The sequence below is a fragment of the Bombyx mandarina genome, chromosome 05 (genome assembly GCF_030267445.1).
Source record: "Bombyx mandarina strain Sakado chromosome 05, ASM3026744v2".
Taxonomy (NCBI): Eukaryota; Metazoa; Arthropoda; class Insecta; order Lepidoptera; family Bombycidae; genus Bombyx; species Bombyx mandarina.
In genome coordinates this window covers 2,716,521-2,736,510 of record NC_143212.1, presented here as the reverse complement: position 1 = coordinate 2,736,510, position 19,990 = coordinate 2,716,521, and the positions used below count along the sequence as shown (strand labels likewise).

At 38.1% G+C, this 19,990-nt stretch overlaps 1 protein-coding gene across 1 annotated transcript in view; it reads right to left on the bottom strand.

Moving 5' to 3' along the window:
* Nucleotides 1–101: 101 nt before the first annotated feature.
* Nucleotides 102–19,990, bottom strand: part of LOC114244037 (cholesterol transporter ABCA5) — a 28,838-nt gene continuing 8,949 nt past the window's right edge. Inside the window, exons 9-28 of the mRNA XM_089727286.1 lie at nucleotides 18,553–18,618; nucleotides 17,808–17,943; nucleotides 17,066–17,315; nucleotides 16,076–16,152; nucleotides 14,546–14,661; nucleotides 14,110–14,214; nucleotides 12,743–12,828; nucleotides 12,591–12,666; nucleotides 11,664–11,771; nucleotides 10,890–11,042; nucleotides 10,440–10,553; nucleotides 8,849–9,005; nucleotides 7,528–7,650; nucleotides 6,996–7,190; nucleotides 5,281–5,547; nucleotides 4,395–4,636; nucleotides 3,297–3,444; nucleotides 2,208–2,418; nucleotides 1,156–1,357; nucleotides 102–688 (exon numbers count right to left, since the gene is read on the bottom strand). Coding sequence (XP_089583412.1) covers nucleotides 359–688; nucleotides 1,156–1,357; nucleotides 2,208–2,418; nucleotides 3,297–3,444; nucleotides 4,395–4,636; nucleotides 5,281–5,547; nucleotides 6,996–7,190; nucleotides 7,528–7,650; nucleotides 8,849–9,005; nucleotides 10,440–10,553; nucleotides 10,890–11,042; nucleotides 11,664–11,771; nucleotides 12,591–12,666; nucleotides 12,743–12,828; nucleotides 14,110–14,214; nucleotides 14,546–14,661; nucleotides 16,076–16,152; nucleotides 17,066–17,315; nucleotides 17,808–17,943; nucleotides 18,553–18,618 — 3,162 coding nt within the window. The 3' untranslated portion in view covers nucleotides 102–358. The remainder of the gene's footprint in view (nucleotides 689–1,155; nucleotides 1,358–2,207; nucleotides 2,419–3,296; nucleotides 3,445–4,394; nucleotides 4,637–5,280; nucleotides 5,548–6,995; nucleotides 7,191–7,527; nucleotides 7,651–8,848; nucleotides 9,006–10,439; nucleotides 10,554–10,889; nucleotides 11,043–11,663; nucleotides 11,772–12,590; nucleotides 12,667–12,742; nucleotides 12,829–14,109; nucleotides 14,215–14,545; nucleotides 14,662–16,075; nucleotides 16,153–17,065; nucleotides 17,316–17,807; nucleotides 17,944–18,552; nucleotides 18,619–19,990) is intronic.

Here is a 19,990-nt window from a genome sequence, read left to right as displayed (position 1 = left end):
TTACATATTTTGCTAATTGGTGTTGGAATCTTTTATTTTCATTGCTAACTCTGCTTTTGATTGGTAACCCAAAAATAATCAAAGTCAAATGCTTTGTTCCATAATTTATTTTCACATTTAACATAAAATTATATAATTAAGTTTAACATAAAATACACATGTTCTTAAAATGACTAAAATCAAAACCTTGTTGTATTAACAATATTCATATTCATGCTTAAATCTTCTACACTTTTCGCACACCCACTAAAAAGACACCTGCCTTTAGAGACTGCGCGTTAACTTACTACCATTTATTTTAAAACGAAATTTACGCTTTTCTCATTTTCCATCACCAATCGAAGGGATCTTAAACGAACTACCTATGAAATATAACAGACCAAGGCAATTCCTTCAAAGTGTTTATGGCGTATTTTGGTTCAAAAGCACTGAGCGCCTTGAGTGCACGCTGTGAAGGGCTTCGTTTCAATTTACGCGGCAGTATTGTCTTTAACCACGAATACGAGAATAGATCCTCGACCACTCTATTCCCTTGTTCTTTACTTAAAATCGAATTGTAAATAAAATCGATGGGTATCTCGGTGACGACGTATGAGTATACTTGAACGTTGTTGGTTTTCAATTTTTCCATTCTATCGAACACTTCCATCCAGTTCAAACTGTCTAAAATTTGAACGTTGACCAGCACCTGTGATGTTTTAATGGTTTTATAAATAAGCGACTCCACTGCGAAGAGCTTATTCTTTAAGCTTATTAAGTATGCATGCGTGGAGTATATAGCGGAGATCCGTTCTGTGTGCTAAGTGCGAGTTTTTTAACGTTCTCGTTAGCGTAAAAGTTAACTCAAATTTGTATGAAGTTGGAGCGTTGGCCTACGTTTGTCGCCAGGGGCGTTGTGCCAACTGCATATAAATTTAAGTTAACTTTTACGCTATCGACATCGTTAAAAAACTCGCACTAAGTATACTGAGCAGGGGATACGAAGGCAGCGTATATTGTCCCCACGGCTGAGATTATCGCCACGCAGTTTTTGTCAAAATCGGTTGAGTAAGTTACTGAAAACAGTGAAAACGTAACAGACAGACTGAGTTAATTTCTATCGACAAACGCAAACTTCCTAAAGAGTGCAATTACTCGGCTCGGCTTAATACTCACCTCAGACGTATCGTTGATTATGAAATTATCAAAGTAATTTCCGAACATTTTCGTAACGTCCACGTCGTCTTTTAGATGCACAACAACCGTATACCCTTTCGGGCTGTACCTATCAACTAAGCTATCTACAGTACCGATGTCGTACGTGGTTCCATCTATGATGAAAGCCAAACGGTTGGTCATAGGTAGATGAGATTCTACACTGCAATAAAAACTTGATTTTAGTACACTTAATTCTACAACACGAAAATAAGTATTAAAGATTTCATCTCCATTATCTCTGATTTTCGCGAATCATAGACATAATAGTTCGATTGACTCGGTGGTGCAATAGTTAGCGGCCCTGACTGCTGTACCGAGGGTCGTGGGTTCGATTCCCGCATTCGGGCAAACATCGTGTGATGAATAAGTTTGTTTGCTTTTTGTCTGGGTGTTTATTATCTACATATGTATATACATTTAAAAGTATGTAAGTATGTTTATCTCTGGTAACCATAAAATAGGGAATCTTAAATTGGGGCCGAATTACCATGTATGATTTGTTGCAAGTTATCATTATTGTTATAATCCAGACTACTTTTACTGTTTAATCTTGCGTTTGATATGATATTAGTTTGGACGTACCGAATTGTAAAATATCCGAGACATCAGATATAAAGTGTAATTGACACTAAAAATCGTGAGATCAAACCGTAATAGTAGTTTTAACTTGACAAAATAACGGAAAATCGTCTTAGATAGTATGGCCATATCATGAGACGGGACGAGAACCATGTAGTGAAAATCGCATTAAGCTTGCCAGAACAAAAGAAAGGTAGAGGCCGCCCGCCATCGACCTGGTGGTCAAGACAACCCAGGACAAATCAACCTGGCGCCGTATAGAGAGGAGACCCGACCCCAGATAACGGGAACAGGGATGGAAGAAGAAGAAGAAGAATAGTAGTTTTAATTGTGACATATCATCGTCTGCAATCTCAAATACATACTTAAATGAGGTGTGATTTTTAAAAGTGTTCAAGAATACTTTTGTGATAAGTAAGCAAATAAATTACATGCTAGAACTAATCAATAAACCATGTCCCTTCTTCTTCAAATCGTATAATATCGAATACATTGCTCGCTGTACGAAGAACTTTTGATAGGCCGTGCATTCGTCCAATATTAATATAGGCGGTGCGCCAATAATGGCAGCCGCGAAACGGACACGGCTACGATCAGCTGATAGCATCCGGCTAATCCTTGTATGGGCTAAATCCAATAAATCTGCAACGGAATTAATGGATCACCGTTATTAGCATTTTACTAAAAAACCAAAGGTATAACTATTATTAGACCCACTCGCGATTGTAGTCATATTATAATTAATTAAATAAAACACGCCAATTTGCAATATTGTTTCAATCTAATAGTTCTGATATAAATTAGGCCACCATCATCGGTCACGCACAAGCCCGCCGCCGTCGAGCGGGGGCCCGGGAGGCGGATCTCGCCCAAGCCATGGCCCTCTTAAGTGTTTCGGGTCTCCCTTACATGTCGGTCTGGGGGCCTAAGAAGACGACGTGCAAGCTGCTCTGCACGCGTTTTACGCAAGAGCATCCGGGTGATGGAAGGCCGGCTATCTTCGACCCACGCTGGTTCTGGCCCAGCGGGGTATTCCGTAGGATAACTCACTCTAACCGGCGCCATCTAGGTGGGCTTCGGATAGCCTGCGGACCGAGAGGGCTGGTGGTCTTGGCGCCGACGACCGCCGGTCCGGCGTCCCGAGGGGGAAGGTGATGGGAGAGATGTGTTCCGCACTAAACGCTTCACTTTCTCCCTTTGCCTTTTCATGAGTTCTGTCTCATGCGAGGTTTGGACGTTGGTTGTTGAGCGACAGGAGGTTTTAGTCGGTTCGACTCCGGCATGCTCCGCCCACCATCTCCAGTGGAGGGCGGAAGTCCAGAGATTTCATCCTGACCAGAAAAAGAAAACCATCGTCGGTCGGTCTGTACCGACCGACTGTGCCGTATAATTTATGTTCCAATATCTTAACTTTCTAATCGATTCATAATAGGATCGATAATACGATAAATCAAATAGCAGCATAAAAGAATAGTTAATTTGTATTGGAAAATCAATTGATCAATGTGATTAATATGTACCTAAAGCTTCGATAAGGTCATTCATTTGTCGCTTAATATGATCCTTGGGCACACCTCGCAATGTTCCGATTAGTTCTAGAGCGTCGTATGCCGTCATCCACGTAGGAAGCGACACTTCCGAACAACTAATTGCAATTTGCTGGCAATACTGTGAAACATTTGAGAATTGAAGCACTTAATACTACTGGTAGGATGTTTCTTAAGATAGGTAGTTTTGTCAGCCCACACCGATAGGCAGTATTACCCTTTTTTTGGGCAGTAGCCTCATGCGAATTTTTCGCTCCCAAAAGCCACGCGTAGTGTGTGGATCTCAACGGTTTGCAGATGTTGGGGGTACACCGCGAGCCCTTTTCAGGGCCCTACTCACTATACGAATCAGACACCACCACGCTGCTTATTTCAGCCGAGAATCAGTAATGCGTTCCGGCTTGAAGAGTGGGATCGTTGACATACTGTAGAACTGAGACTTAGAAATCGTGTTTCAAAGTGTGTGACGGCGTTTACGTTGTTGATGTCTTTGGGCTACCTGATAATTATGATTCCCACATGTATGATCCCCCATGAGATTATGATAACCACTTAACATCTCCCCTTGATAATTTATAATTATTATTACTTTGTTCTTGTATTTATAAAATAAATATATGTATATATGTACGTTATTTGTGTATGTATGTGTATATATATTTAAATTTGATAGGCATATCGTGTAAAATTCATTTCTAACTGATTCTTGTCGACCTGATGATGGCTGTCTGTAAGAGACCGCTAGCGATACTTAACGCTAGCGACTGTTAAAGATAAGACCGCCAATTGTACTTTTTTTTTATTGCCTTTGTGGGCAGACGAGCATACGGCCCACCTAATGGTAAGTGGTCACCGTCGCTCATGGACGTCAGCAATGCCAGGGGCAGAGCCAAGCCGCTGCCTACCATTAACAGTCGCATTTAATGTTTCGCATTCCCTATTCATTTCATATACAATAAAGAATCTCTCTAAAGAGACTAAATATGTACTAAAGAAGACTCTCTCTGTCTCTCTCTATATTGATGAGTATACGTTCACCATACATCACTTTCTTAATAATTTTGGACTAACCAAATGAGGTTGTCGCTTTAAGCTCCACTGCGACATGCACTGCAATTGCCCTCTACTCGGCATTAAGTACCCGGCCAGAACCTGGCAAAACGTTAATCTGCCGTGCCTTTTTAGTCCGGAAAGTGCCACAATTTCGCCCTTCCTCATGCCCAAGTACACGTTGTGTACAACGTAATAACCGGACATCTTTTTAGTTACGTTCAAAGCGAGCAAATATTCACCAAACGTGTCCATTTTGGTTTCTGCAAACGTTTTGCTGCGTCACGAATATAGTTATATTTATGTTTTAAAGGTATTTTAGGTACGTTTTGATATATAAATTACTTATTCTTATTTATGTAAGAAGCAATTATGTAAAGAAGCAAAATTATTAATAATTATTATTTTTAACACTAAAAGTCCGACTGGCGGGACTTTTGTGAGTTTTTGTGAGTTTGTTGTTCCGGGCTGTTGGCGAAGATGATATAGAAATAATGTTTACACAGATTTGGTATGAGGTTTTAATATAAAAAGCGACACAATAACTAACATAAAATACAAAATGAGTTGAGAATCGTACAGTTGAACTAAGACTTGCAATATTTTACTAGCGCGCGCTGAGGGCGTGTGTTTTCGCGCTTAGAGAGCTCTGTCTCAGCGGGGGGTAAGGCGGCGGCGGGGGCGGTATCGCACGTTCCGTTATATGTTATATTACATTATGTATTTGTGTATGTATGTGTATGTGTATGTGCATATATATGTACCTATGTATGTATATATATCTATATATATTTCACTGGTATGGCACACCGCGTGTAATTCGTTTCCTCTTCTCTCTCTCTCTCTCTCTCTCTCTCTTAGTATCTACACTGAGTTTTTTTAAGAAATTATTGTATTTAAATCTCACTATCGATTCTCAGTCGCTTGGTTTTATCCAAAGCATCGTTCATCTCGCATTGGGCACCCGGTCTCAAATTAGCCTCGCATGATTTTGTCATCCTCAACTCCCAAACGAAAGTCCACATTCTCTGTAAAACTTTGTACTCGAGTACAAGCAGTATCGAAATATATAAAACCGCTACGGATAACATCTGAATGATTTCATTTAGTATACCGGCCCTTCCTGCCAAATAACTCTTTCTTGTGAAACACTTTTGGAGGATGCCACATTTAGCTGGAAACAGTAAATCATTTTTAGATGTTTAGATCACCTAACACAAAAAACTTCAACGCTTTGAACTTGACTTTTTTTAATTGCTTAGATGGGTGGATGAGCTCACAGTCCACCAGTGGTAACTGGAGCCCATAGACATGTACAACGTAAATGCGCCACCCGCCTTGAGATATAAGTTCTAAGGGTCTCAGTATAGTTACAACAGCTGCCCCACCCTTCAAACTGAAACGCATTACTGCTTCACGGTAGAAATAGGCAGGTGCGAACTCACACAAGAGGTCCTACCACCAGTAATTTAGTCATCAATTAGTCTTTAGTCATCAATTTATTCAAACTTTCGAAGTCGTCGTGGCCTAACGGATAAGACGTCCGGTGCATTCGTGTTGAGCGATGCACCGGTGTTCGAATCCCCGGATACCAATTTTTCTAATGAAATACGTAGGTACTCAACAAATGTTTACGATTGACTTCCACGGTGAAGGAATAACATCGTGTGATAAAAATTAAACCCGCAAAATTATAATTTGCGTAATTACTGGTGGTAGGACCTCTTGTAAGTCCGCGCGGGTAGGTACCACCTCCCTGCCTATTTCTACCGTGAGGCAGTAATGCGTTTCGGTTTGAAGGGCGGGGCAGCCGTTGTAACTATACTGAAACCTTAGAACTTATACCTCAAGGTGGGTGGCGCATTTACGTTGTGGATGTGTATGGGCTCCAGTAACCACTTGACACCAGGTGGGCTGTGAGCTCGTCCACCCATCTAACCAATAAATAAATAAATAAACTTACTCCATGGTCGAATTTATACGAACGAATACTTTTTTCTGGATTAATAACATGAAATTTTATTGTAATCAGAGCTATACAATCCGAAATAAAGTTTTTTTCTGTTTTCCGACTTCATATTACATTAGTTGGGCTGATGAAATCACAGTCCAGTTGGTGTTAACACGTGAGGAAGACTTCTTAATGGCATTGTGAAACGCCAATCCGCCCTCTCAGATAAGAATATTCAAATGTTTCGCTACAGAAACAGTCAGGATTGTTGAACCTAGCCGTGCAAGCGTGAAGTTAGTACGCCAGTAAAATCAGGAAAAATATTGAAGAGAATTTGGAAAGAAGATACATATTGAGGATAAAATTGATGCTGCCACTATATTTACTTACGCATGGTGGTACAAACCAGTTCGAAACCGCGCCCAACCACCAGTACATGATAAAAGAAAACCCACAGACACAGCCCACTGAGTTTCTCGGCGGATCTCGGGTCGCGTTTCCGATCCGGTGGTAGATTCCGCGAAGCACGGGCTCTTGCTAGGGTTCGGGTTAGCAACGTCATCAGGTTTGAGCCCCGTGAGCTCACCTACTAGTTAAGGCGACGTTGATATAGCCTCTCAAAGCTATCAGCGTAGGTAGGAAAAAAAAATTAAGATAAAAGAATTACTAACGACAACACTTATGGAACGTTTTTGTTGAACACAAGTTCTTCCTCTTGAATATAGTGCACTCGCTGTTGTATAGAAATATCTGTTTGATTTTTACGAAAGCGTTCGCCATGTTGTATTGTGGCGAGAGTACCATGAATTGAAGAAAAAAATCTAAGATTTCACCTTCAAATATTTTCATTAGTATAGTTGTTTCACCTGCAAATGACTACTGTTTAAATAGAACCGAACGCAACATAAAGTGCCAAAAGAGAATTTGAGTTGAAGTTCTAGAATCTGTTCAATGGATAAAGACTAACAATTGTATAGACAGCGTAATTTAATTGAGACAGTTAGAAGCGGCATGTTTTTTTTCTTGTTTTTTTTATTTATTGCTTAGGTGGATGGACGAGCTCACAGCCCACCTGGTGCTAAGTGGTTACTGGAGCCCATATACATCTACAATGTAAATGCGCCACCCACCTTGAGATACAAGTTCTAAGGTCTCAAGTACAGTTACAAAGGCTGCCCCGCCCTTCAAACATGTGTAACTTACCGAAGACAACATTTATAATTACGAAAGTCATCGAGTTGAGCGCTGGCCTGCGGCCCAAGCTGAAGAGATACGCTTGAGGTATACAACCCAATCCATAAACGATAAGCATAAACGGCACCACCACTAAAAACATTCGAAAATCTAATTGAAATTGTATTGCTTGTATTTGATTATTTTCAATGGTCTTTTATATAATATCGAGAGTTGAAAGGCTATTTGGTTTAAGCGACTTTTTGAAATTTTACAAGATAGCCATTTAAAGCTTAAATGAAAAAATATTACAAAAAACTTTTTCAGGTATTTCAAAAGAGTAAATTTAATTGAAATTCAATCAAAAATATATCGAACTGTTTTATGCGAATGCCAAATAAAACGCACCTTTTATTATAAAGATAAATGTCGCGTATTAAGTGAAATGTCGTTTAATCCTAATAACCTTTCACCCCTCGATATGGAAATCTCCTCCAGGTAAATTCGCCAACAGCTTCGAGCGTGGTCTCCGATATTTTTTAAGGAAAAGGCGCTACCTACTTGTATATTCGACATAGCTTTCCTCCTAATGTCCAGTCGGCTAATAAACTTACTGAGGTCATCGAGAATTATACTATGGCTCTCCATGGTCTTAGTCCTAACTGGATTTTTTGGCGGGAACGCGACGAGTGAAGTTGTGTGATTTGTTTTATTTTGTCTATTTAGTGTTTCTTCGGGTTTAAATGTGTAACAATGGTGGTTTATTAACTGTTTAATATCTGTGAAAGTGCACAAATGTGGGAAAATGAAACAAAGCCGCTGGACGTAACTTCTCGGGATCCTCTAAAAAGTCCACTGAAAAAATCATAGTAAATGACCACCATTTTACTGAGATTATATTTCATCTCATATCATCTCATTTAATTTCATCCCAGTTGATTAGTGTCTCAAATTAATCATCTTCATTTTATTTCACTCCATAATATTATCATTTTTCATAAAAATATGAATATTATATACATTAAAATAAGACATGACTTAAAGGTCTCAGTTACCAGGTCATAAAATCCCTTAAAAAATTAGTCCTAACTAGAATTTAGTCGGCAAATCGAAGCCTATTTTAGTTATTGACAAAGGCCTACATCCAGAAGTGAATGATGATGGGTTCAAATCCCAAAGCGGTTAGAGGGAATAATTGCAGTTACTTTTAAGGTTAAACCCTTTGATATTTTAACTTCTTTTTGAATTCGATTTGAAGTTGTGCTTGAAGTCTTGCGGCGAAAAACAGTAGTCACTAATGGTACCTCGCCTGTGATTGCGTGGGCGAAGTAAATAGGCATCCAATACCTACCCATATCTCCATAGTGATAGTGTGCGGCGGGCGCCATGATGTGCAGGACCGAGACCATGACGACGGAAATGATCATCACCAAAATCCAGTACATGATTAAATCGCAGAAATATAATGTGAACCAGTAACGAGCCGGTGAGAAGTTCATTGCGTGACTCTGGAATAATCCATTTATTTTTTACATTAAATTTAATTTAAAAAATAAAAAAATGTTTAAAAAAAACTAAAAAAATACGCTTTTATAGAAAATCCAACTAAAAAATAGAAGATAAACTTTAATAAGTTTGAATTAAAAATAGTGTACGAAAAAATTATTTTATTGTAAAAAAAAGCGTGGGATGCATGGTATCAGTAGTTATAAATATTTTGTGAACAGATATGAGTAGAAGGGTTATTTTGATAATATCCTGAAAAGCACCCCACGCTTTTTTACAATAAAATATTTTTTTCTTACACTATTTTTAATTCAAATTTATTAAAATTTATTTTTTATGTGTTAGTTGTATTTTCTATAAAAGCGTATTTTTTTTGTTTTTTTAAACTATTATTTATTTTTCATTTTTTAGTTGAATTTCAAAATTTTCAATATATTTTTTTTAATATTGAATTGTCATCGGTCCTTAATGAGTATGCCAAATTTCGAGTTAATCCGACGTTTTAAAAGGGGTCAAAATCATGTTCAAATATTGCGTTACATACTAACATACTTCTGAAGCTAATAAAAACGTATTAAAAAAAAGATTAGCATAAACTATCCTGCCCATTTCTGCTGTAAAACTGTAATGCGTTTATCAAAACTGACACTTAAGACTCACGCGTCAAGGTGGGTGGCGGCATTTACATTATCGATGTCTATGAGCTCCGGCTACCGTTCAACACCAGGTCGCCTGAAGGTGAAAAGTAGCAGCATTGATATTCACAGTCGATATACATATGCTTTTCGTGGTACTCTATACCTAGGTGTCTAGGCCTAGATCATTTATTGGAAATCATACTTTACAAACGCATTAATTGTTGCATTGAGAAGTTGAGTTGACTTTTTTTTATTGCTTGGATGGGTGGACGAGATCACAGCCAACCTGGTGTTAAGTGGTTACCGGAGCCCATAGTCATTTACAACGTAAATGCGCCATCCATTTTGAGATATAAGTTCTAAGGTCTCAGTATAGTTACAACGGCTGCCCCACCGTTCAAACCGAAACGCATTACGCTTCACGGCAGAAGTAGGCGGGGTGGTGGTACCTACTCGTAACTATACCATTTTATGAATTGATTTCATATCTAAACCGAAACGCGTGCTGGAATATTTGTACACAATTAATACGCAACATACACGACGCTGCCAGAAAGAACAAAATACCTATACAACCGTTACAATCATACGCAGAAAAATTACAAATTGAATTGAATTAACTATACTGAGACTTTAGAACTTATATCTCAAAGTGGGTGGCGGCATTTCCGTTGTAGATGTCTATGAGCTCCAGTAACCACTTAACACCAGGTGGGCTGTGAGCTCGTCCATACATCTAAGCAATAAAAAATAATAATGAATGATACACAGACAGATTGCTTTTCGTAAGCCACTTACTTGTAAATGTCGTATTAACCCATGTTCTCGCGAAGGTAGAAGAGTTGTATGAGATATGGTTAGTATCAGCAGACATTGAATTAACAGTGGTGCAGTTTCGGCTTGCATCATCCACTGCAAATATTACGTGAAATTCACAATTTGGACGTTATCACAATTTAAAAACGTATATTAGATGACTTGTTACTAAGCAAAACGAGACTTAACAGCAGAGAAACTCATAATAAAAAAGAAATCAATAACTTTATTACAGTTCCATTTTATTCTAAAGATATTTAAAAAAAAATCAGTAAAACAGGACTAGACTTTTTAACTAGGTACTCAATCGCGTAAAAATAACTCAAATTTGTATAGCGCCACTAGCAGCAAAGATAGGGGCACTATTCCAAATCCACACACAGCATACAGATGCGCTTCACAATAACATTATCTGAAGTACCGAGTACTTACTGGCGTTAAGTCTAATTCTAACGGATCGTCAGTGAACTGTATGGTAGCATCCAATTTTCCCGTGTAATGACGAAGAAGGGCGACATAGGCCCTCGCCAACGTTTTCGCTGCAGCCGCGATGTCGTAATGTAATGGACTGTATAATGCTTGTATCTGCAATTGAACGATAAGCGTTTGTTTTCAGTCGTATACTGACTAGGGTTGCCAGACGTCCCGTATTTTAGGGTTGGTTTAAAATGTCCCGGCGGGACTGACTCTGTACGATTATAATTGTATAAATTTTTATAAATATCTTAAAACCGATAAAAATGTATTAAAACTGACTTGCTCCTCGGAGAAATATAAAAAAAAATTAAAGAATGTCACTATATAGTTTTGTTTTTTATTTGTCCCGGGTAAAAAACTGAATTCCCGTATTTTTTTGCCTATTTAAGCATTTGCCCCTTATAGGCTGAAAACAATCTAGCAACCCTAATAGTAACTGTAGGGACACCGTTTGAGTAGCGCATGCGGTTGTACATCGCTTGACTCGTGGTCACTTAGTCAGTCGTAGGTACATAGCCCGCCCATAAGTGTCTGACGTGTAGCCCATACATACACGCCAGACACTTGTGACAATATACAGAGTAAAATCGGAACTTGTTTTATTTATAAAGCACAGTTAACACCTTTATACGCCCTATAAAGCGTACAATGTTCCTTATAAACCGTACAATGACCGAAAATCAGTGTGATGGTGTGTAATATACAAACATTTCTTCCGTAAAAACTTACTTTCAATACACCATTTGCAGCCGTAACAACATCCATCCCGTAGGCGTGCATGTTCACATACTGCTGAGGAGAGTCTATTGCACGAGTCACGAGGTATTCAGTCAGACTCTGCAGACAAACACACATCACTAAAGAAAAAATCGGCACGAACTAGAAATAGATCCGATGAAAAGGTCTTGCACTTAGCAACTTAGCAATGAACATCCTGTAGTTTTAAATTTTATTGCCCTTGTAGGCAGATGAGCACACGGCCCACCTGATGGTTACCGTAGCCCATGGACTTCAGCAATGCCAGGGGCAGAGCTAAGCCGCTGCCTACGGAAAAGCACCTAGCTCTACGTAGGTAATAAAAGCACATTGAAAACGAACTCTAAATGGCTTTTAATGTTGCTAAAATTTTATTCTTTTCACTGGCTTACGTCAACATTACACGACATTTTACTAATACCTACTAGTGGTCCCGCAGTAGTCGAAATTCGACTATAATTAATTGAAATTGTAAGTTTGTACACTACTATGATTCTATTTTCAAAGACCATTATACTTCTATAATCACAAATTTCATCAAGACTACACTACCTATAGAAAAATATTAATAAAGACAGACAATATTTAATCTATTCTCAATTTGACCACAGACGTCAAGAACAAACGTTTGACAGTAAATAGTATGCATGCGTGTGTGCGTCATACATGGTAGTGTGTGTAATATATTTTTTATTGATTTAATGTATCTTTTATGTATTATTTAAAAAAAATATTAGCATTGTGCACTTCTCTATATTCTCTATATACCTAAGTGTGGAAAATTTCATACTCCTCCGTCCGCGCAATTTTCGTAAAAAGGGATACAAAGTTTTTCCTTCGCGTATTAATATATAGATCTCTACACTTATAATTAAATATAGAAACCAACAATGTCCTTACTTCAGAATTTGGTATCGCCATGTAAACGACACCACGAATGTCGGAAACTGTTGAATTCGGCTCAGAAAAAACGTACCTGAAATTAAAAAAAGGAAATAAAAAACCTATTGCACTTTAAAATTGCATCACTGTCTGGTTTCAGTGCTACTAACGCATTGGCCACTGATCTTGCTGCTGAACTATTATCCGTCCTTAGCACCAGTGTTGTGACGTGATTCCTACCTTCCGCATTTAGAACCTTAAATTATAACGCAATTTCTATTAAAACACATCATCATCATCATCATCATCATCAACAGCCCACAGTCGTCCACTGCTGGACATAGGCCTCTCCCAATCCACACCACTGAGCCCGATCTGAAAACACATCGATCATCATCAAATCAGACCTCCAGTGCGGGTGGTCATTGGCCTTCCCCAAGGCACGCAAAAATGACCAGACTTGCGAAGCTCGCATCCAGCGGATTCCGACGACCTTTAGTAGCTCATCGGTTCACCTCGCGAGAGGCCTGCCCACATCAAAACACCTAACCGCAACAAAAAGTTATTTTACAAAATTTAGATATAAGATTTTTCAATATTTTATTCTTATTTTCTTCTTTCATTCTTCTCTATTGATAAATAGGGAGACTTGTTAAAAGCTCACAGTCATAAAGCCGTTTTCCTACCTACCTATTATAAATATGAATTTGAGATACGGTTAATATCTCTTGAACAATGAAATACACATTTACTATACGAAAAATCCCTGGATCACCAAAATCAACTGTACTGGAAATAGGCAGACTTTCAGGGTCAGAGTCCAAAACTACTTATCGTATGCATACGTAAACGTAATGTGTAAGTGTAATACATGTCTCAGACTTGAATTAGAGAAGCTCATAATTGCGGGTCGCATAGAGGGCAAGCGCGCCGTGGGCAGAACACCAGCCAGATGGTCAGTGTGCTTAGCGCGAGTTTCTTAACTTTCTCGATAGCGTAAAAGTGAGGCCAATTTTGTATGCAGTTGGAACAGCGCCCCTAGCGGCAAACGTACGCAAACGATCCCATTCCATACAAATATAAGCTAACTTTTACGCTATCGAGAACGTTAAAAAACTCGCACTAAGCACACAGATCTAGTAAGGGAAGCACTTGGTGGTAGTCTGTACCATGCGGTCCATGCCACCCATGATCGAACACCGTGGAAGAACGTCACATGTGGTCGCGATCCTCAGCGGTGAGGGAACGATATAGAAGAAAATGTGTAAGTACGAAATATTCAATTAAATTTACTACTTTAGCTTTGAAACGTCTTTTAAAACGTCTTTGAAGCATCTAGATTGGAAAATGAGGCAAGAGAGGATTGGAATGTGTTAGTTTAGAACATAAAATAACAATATTACCGCTGACTACAGACGAATGATTGAAAAACGTAAAAACAATATCACAAAAATTATGTATAGAATTCAAAATGCAATAAAAATATAACGAATGTACCATTAGTTAACAAATACCATATTGTCATATAAAATCATACCTCTTGTTTCATAGTATTTGTGACTATTCTTGATTGATTCAATTCTGACAAAATTGTAGACAGTGACAGTCCAATGAAGACACCAGCCAGCAATGTGGATAAGAGCTGCTCAAAAGAAATTACGATTTTCTTGTACAATCTGCTACAGAGGATATTATATAGAAAGCGGATTTTTAATCACGACACCATATTTTTTTATCAAATATTTAGAAAAATGTTATATTAAAAGTCCAACCTTGTCGAAATGCAATTATTAAATAATTCGTTTTTGATTAGTGAGATATCGAACAACACGATTGAATACCAGTAATATGTATTTTTAACGGCTTACTTAAATATCACCCACATTTTCTTTCATCAATCAATTCCTTCTCTTGGGCCAGTGTCCATCGATGTATGAGAAACAAAAACATACTTGGTAGAAGCTTCAAATTACCGTGATAATCAAAAACAGCCTGTAGTGAACGTAGAACGTGAAATATTTCCAAGCCACGCTCCTCAACAATCTCACATTCGTGCAATACGTTTTATCCCTTTGCCAATCGACCGGTTCTGTAAGAGGCGTTTTGTACCATAGACCTATATAGTAGGGACACGACATATTGTTCTATACGTACAATCGCTTATATAAATAGCACCCATTTTGAAGGCACATACATAAACATATATCTATCTCGTTCTTACTCAGCACTTTAACTCGCAGGAAAACAATATCACAGTATTTCAGTGCGTACATAAAATGAAACATGAATATACGTAAATATCTCCGTCTCCGTCTAATGAGGCCGAAAATCCGCTATGTTTAGCGCGCCAAATGTCATTGTCACGTCAGTTCGGCCGTCTGTTTTGGGTTGTACATTATTTATTGACTATGATATCGATTTAATATGATTGATTATATAAAATTTCATAATTTATCATGCTTAAAACATACAAAAATAATAATTAAAACGTATTTTATAGGTTCTCAAGAAAGTCGATGTCCTAAAACTATTATCTATATGTATTTAAATTCATTATGGAGCCCTCATCCGAAAAATCCATTTTTCGGTCGGAATCTATTGATCATGACACTAATCATAAATACCACTTTAAAATATGTCATCAAAACATATTTAGACATTCTGTTTAGATATTTCGGGAAAAAGGCTACCGACAAAATCTCTTCGGAACTATTTAAATAAAATAGTTTTATTCCGCAGTGAGTAAAACACTATTGTAAATTTGTTAAATATTTAATAATTAAGTGATTTTAGAGAGGAAGTCACAAGGAATGACGTTTGTAATTAATGAATAAATGTTCTGTAGGTGTTTTTTTTTTCACGCGGTCCCTTGATAAGTTTAAAATTTGAATCACTCTCAAGCGAAAGTGATTCAAATGGTGCGGCGCACCTTCCTTGGGGTGCGCTGCGGTAGTATGTTACGGACTTTAGAGTCAGCAAAACAATTAAAATAGATTGTAATAGTCTAAGAAAAACACGTACTCAAAATACGATAACATTTAGCATGCTAGAAATGGGCTGATGGCTTTGAACTACGCCATATCTTTATGTTTTGCGATAAACGACAACTTTATAAAATCAGTGTAGCAACTTTTAAAAATCGTCATATCGTTTACTTGGCAAATTCGAAGGACGAACTTGTCTTAGATTTCACCCATCTAAATCATATCATATTTGCACATAACAATATACCTACTTACTTCCCATTAAAGTATAAATTCTACAAATAAATAATACTCAACAATATTTAAAATAAAATGAGCCAAGAACGTTTATCGATAAAACCTGATAACATTGAAATCTTTTGTACAGCACTAAAGCCGCCATGTTTTGTGGCCAGATGACGTCACAGCGGCACGAAATTTTGGTTGACGTTTCATTTCCATAGGTTTCCTACTTCATTGTTTTGTACACAAAACCAAGGTCTATTAAAAATATAAAAAAAAAAAACTTGCCATATCTACCTGTTATTCTTTTGATAGCATTCTCTGATATTTGTCGTGAAACGGAACGTTCTTCGGTCGCTGTGTCTGCCATAGCCCTGTACATTTTTCCAAGATAAACCTATCTAATTACGCTAAATTATGTTCTATATATACTGGTATATCATTATACTATGAATGTGTTTGTTTTTAAATTTGGTGCATCCAAAGGGTCTTCTTTAGATTTTAGCATTTCGCAGGCAACAATTAAGCTACGCCGCCACTCCAAATTAGTCAACGATTGATTAACCCAACTGAGAAATAAGGCTCTACAGATCGTCCCCGGTACTTAGATCAGCCATCATGTCCGTTAAAATTGTTCTTTCCCAATTCCAATTATGATAATCAAATAATTACAATCAACATGTGTCGTGGCGTGCAACCTATTTGACAGGACATAAAACTACAACGACTAGACATAGACTAAGACAGAGTCTTGACAGGTTATTCGAAAAGAAACAAAAGAAAAAAAAGAAAAGAAATGGAACGAGGACGGATGTCACTGGCAGCAGTCAGTATTGTTACGCCGGTAAGAGAAACGTCATATATCGCCGAATAGTCGAACGAATATCTAAGGATCTAGTAGCACCTAGAACGCTCGAGAAGTACAACGCCATCTATTGTGAGATACCGGGAAACACAATACTCGAAATGTGTGGAATATTCTTAATAATTATAGGGATGTATTGGCTATAAAAGCGTTGCAGAGATGGCACACAGCCAGTCAGTAATCGGAAATACTCGAAGCGAAACAGCGAACCGAAACGGAAGAAGCGGATTGAGAATTTTAAAGCTTAGTAAAGTTTGTTGAGTGTTTTAAGTATTCTAAATTCTAATACAGTGTTAACTTGTTATTCGGTAGAATTTTATTTATCCCGAACCCCAGCGCGTAACAGTATTTTCAATGCCTTCCTAAAAGACGTAAACGAACCAGACGACAAAGAACGAATCGACCGCTCAACACGTACTTACCTTCTGCAAATCTCTTCAGAATCCGGCAAGCTAATGTTCAAAGCAATAACACCGAATTTAGTCGCGTTCTCCGTTAGGTCTTTAATAAAAGCGGTGACTTTATCTGTAGGTGTGGTCGGTAGCTTCAGTATTAGCAGAGAACCTAAGTGAGCTCGAACTGTGGCTCCGGCCTCCTCAGATTTTTCTAGAAGTTCCATTGTATCTAAAGCGCCGCCGCTTCGTAAAGTCAGACGCACTTTGTATTCACGTCCTGATGAAATATACATAACAAAACTATATATCGAGGAGTGAAAAGCTATTTGATTTAAGCGATATTTCGCTTAATATATGACAATTATCTTTGTATTTAAAGGTCCGTTTTATTTGCTATTAGTATCAACAATTCGATGTTTTTAATTGAACTTCAATTAAGTTTACCCAATTCGAATAGCTGAAGAAGTTTTTAGTAATGATATTATGGCAGCCGTTGTAACTATACTGAGATCTTAGAACTTATATCTGAAGGTGGGTGGCGCATTTAGATTGTAGATGTCTATGGGTTCCGGTAACCACTTAACACCAGGTGGGCTATGAGCTCGTCCACCCATCAAAGCAATAAAAAAAACTCTCTTTCGCCCAAGAAGCTGCCAGTTTTTTAAATTATTCTAGACTGTTGTTGTAATTTGTTGTTCAGCAAATTAAAAGTGTAACAAAAGGATATAACAGTAGACTAAGCTCAGATGAATTTTTAATATGTAATTACCATATTTGAAGAACATATACGCAGGGGTCCCTCCGAATACTAGTATTTTATTGTCGAATAGGAACACTCTATCGGCGTATTCCAACTGTAGGCTCGAAAATGAAAACTTTAAGATGGTCAAGTACCTTCGGTATTTCTGGAGATATGATAATTGTAAAAGCGGTGGCAGTAAGCAGTATTCTTCTCGTTAAGCTGATGGTCTTGAGGGACCATTTCAACGTAATCCTAACAAGTAGGTAAGCTCACGGGAAACTAACCAGGAGTGGTGCTAACACTGACCCTAGTAAGAGCAGTGCTTCGCAGAATCTACCACCGGATCGGAAACGCGACCCACCGAGAAGATGGTATTCTTCTTGGTTTTCGTGAATCGTAAACATTATTAACCCTACTTTTACGGTTTAATATTGCGGTTTTTACTATCGTTATATCATTGCCGACGTTTCTAATACTTTACACTCTTTGTGCTCACGGACGACATCATTTAGTCAATTTGGTCAAGAACGAAATGAAACTGTAAAAGTAGTTTTAATTAAATCAACTATAATTTAATGAAGAAAACTCTATTTATTGAAAAACCTAATGTAATTACTCAAACTCGCGGTTTGGCTGTGCTCCGGGAATTGCTGTTGTCTATGAGCTACGGTGACCACTAAGTATCAGGTGGGGCATGTGACCATCGCAACCTGTACTCAACGCTTCATATTTGCCCATCCGCCTATAAAAACAATGTTTAATTTTGACTTACAATTATTTTATCAATTAGAACCGCCCTGTAAGCTTGTTCGTCCATAAAATGGGGGATTATAATAATCTAAAATGAAAAACAAATTATATTAGGACATTCAAAAGGGAATTTTCTAAAAAATAAACAATGCACAATCAGTAGGTATCACAATCTTGCTTATATTTATCGTTAAATAAGATCCATTTAGCTTTTTTTTATGTTTGAGAGATTACTGGTTGCCCACAGACCTTTCCAGTTTCACCAAGACAGGGGGGCAAGCAAAGGCTCAGCCAGGAGGGGCGGGATTTGCTAACAGCTGCCCGAGAAAAGAGACCTAACAACTCAAGAGTAGCTGCTTCGTGAATGAATCTACTACCGGATCGGAATCGCGACCCGCTGAGAAGATCCGGCGAGAAACTCAGCGGGTTGATGTTTAGGTTACGTTGCACGTTAAAATCTTTGCTGATCTCGACGAGTACCGTTACCGCAGGTCCAGCTAGTCACCCCTTAGGGCACTTTTTACTTCACTTTTCAGTTCAGAATTCAGTTAAGACGTTGACCCATGCCTCAAAGCGGCCAGCACATTACATTCACCCAAAGATTATTGGAATTTTAATTAACAAAAACTTAATAACACCTCGTTCGAAAATATTTCCTTGCCCTCTATTATACTAATAGACCCCCGGATTTTACACCCGACGTCCGATGTCATAATCCGGTCAGAGTAGGAGGGTTCCCGCGGTCAACACTACAACCAGACTCGCGGCGCCACCCCAAGGACGCCCGACCGACGAGTCGTCGAGATACTAATAGACCAACCCAATCTATTAGATTTTATGACTTTAAAAGTACTCACCAATTACTTGATATCTTAAAACTCGGGAGCTATTCATCAATTCTGATGATTCTTAATGACACCGATACTATAAATACCTAATCTTGCTAAAACTCGAGAACAGTTGGACCGATTTGGCTAATTTTGGTCCAGAATTATTTGTGGAAGTCCAGAGAAGGTTTAAAAGATAGATAAATATGAAAATGCTCGGAATTAAATAAATAAAAATATCAATTTTGTTTTTCCTTTGTTATGTCCTCCGTCGGACGGATTCCTTTTATTTGTTTTAAGTTTATTTCACACAAAAGCTTAGGTCTTTTATTTATCGATTGAAGCACTACGAAGTTTGCCGGGTCAGCTAGTCTAGAATAGATATCTATACTAATATATAAATCTAGAGTGGTTTTTACGGATGTTCCGTTATAACTACTGAACTGTGCATCCGATTGACTTGAAACTTGGTTTCCATGTAGAAAATACATGTACTTAATGGATAGGCTAATATTTATATGAGTGTTGGCCTCCCTACACCAGTTGCGGGGGCGTTAATGATGAGAATCTTTGTGGGGGTGAGAAATAATAATGTTAATTTTAAATGCCCAGCGAAACGGACGGGTACAGCTA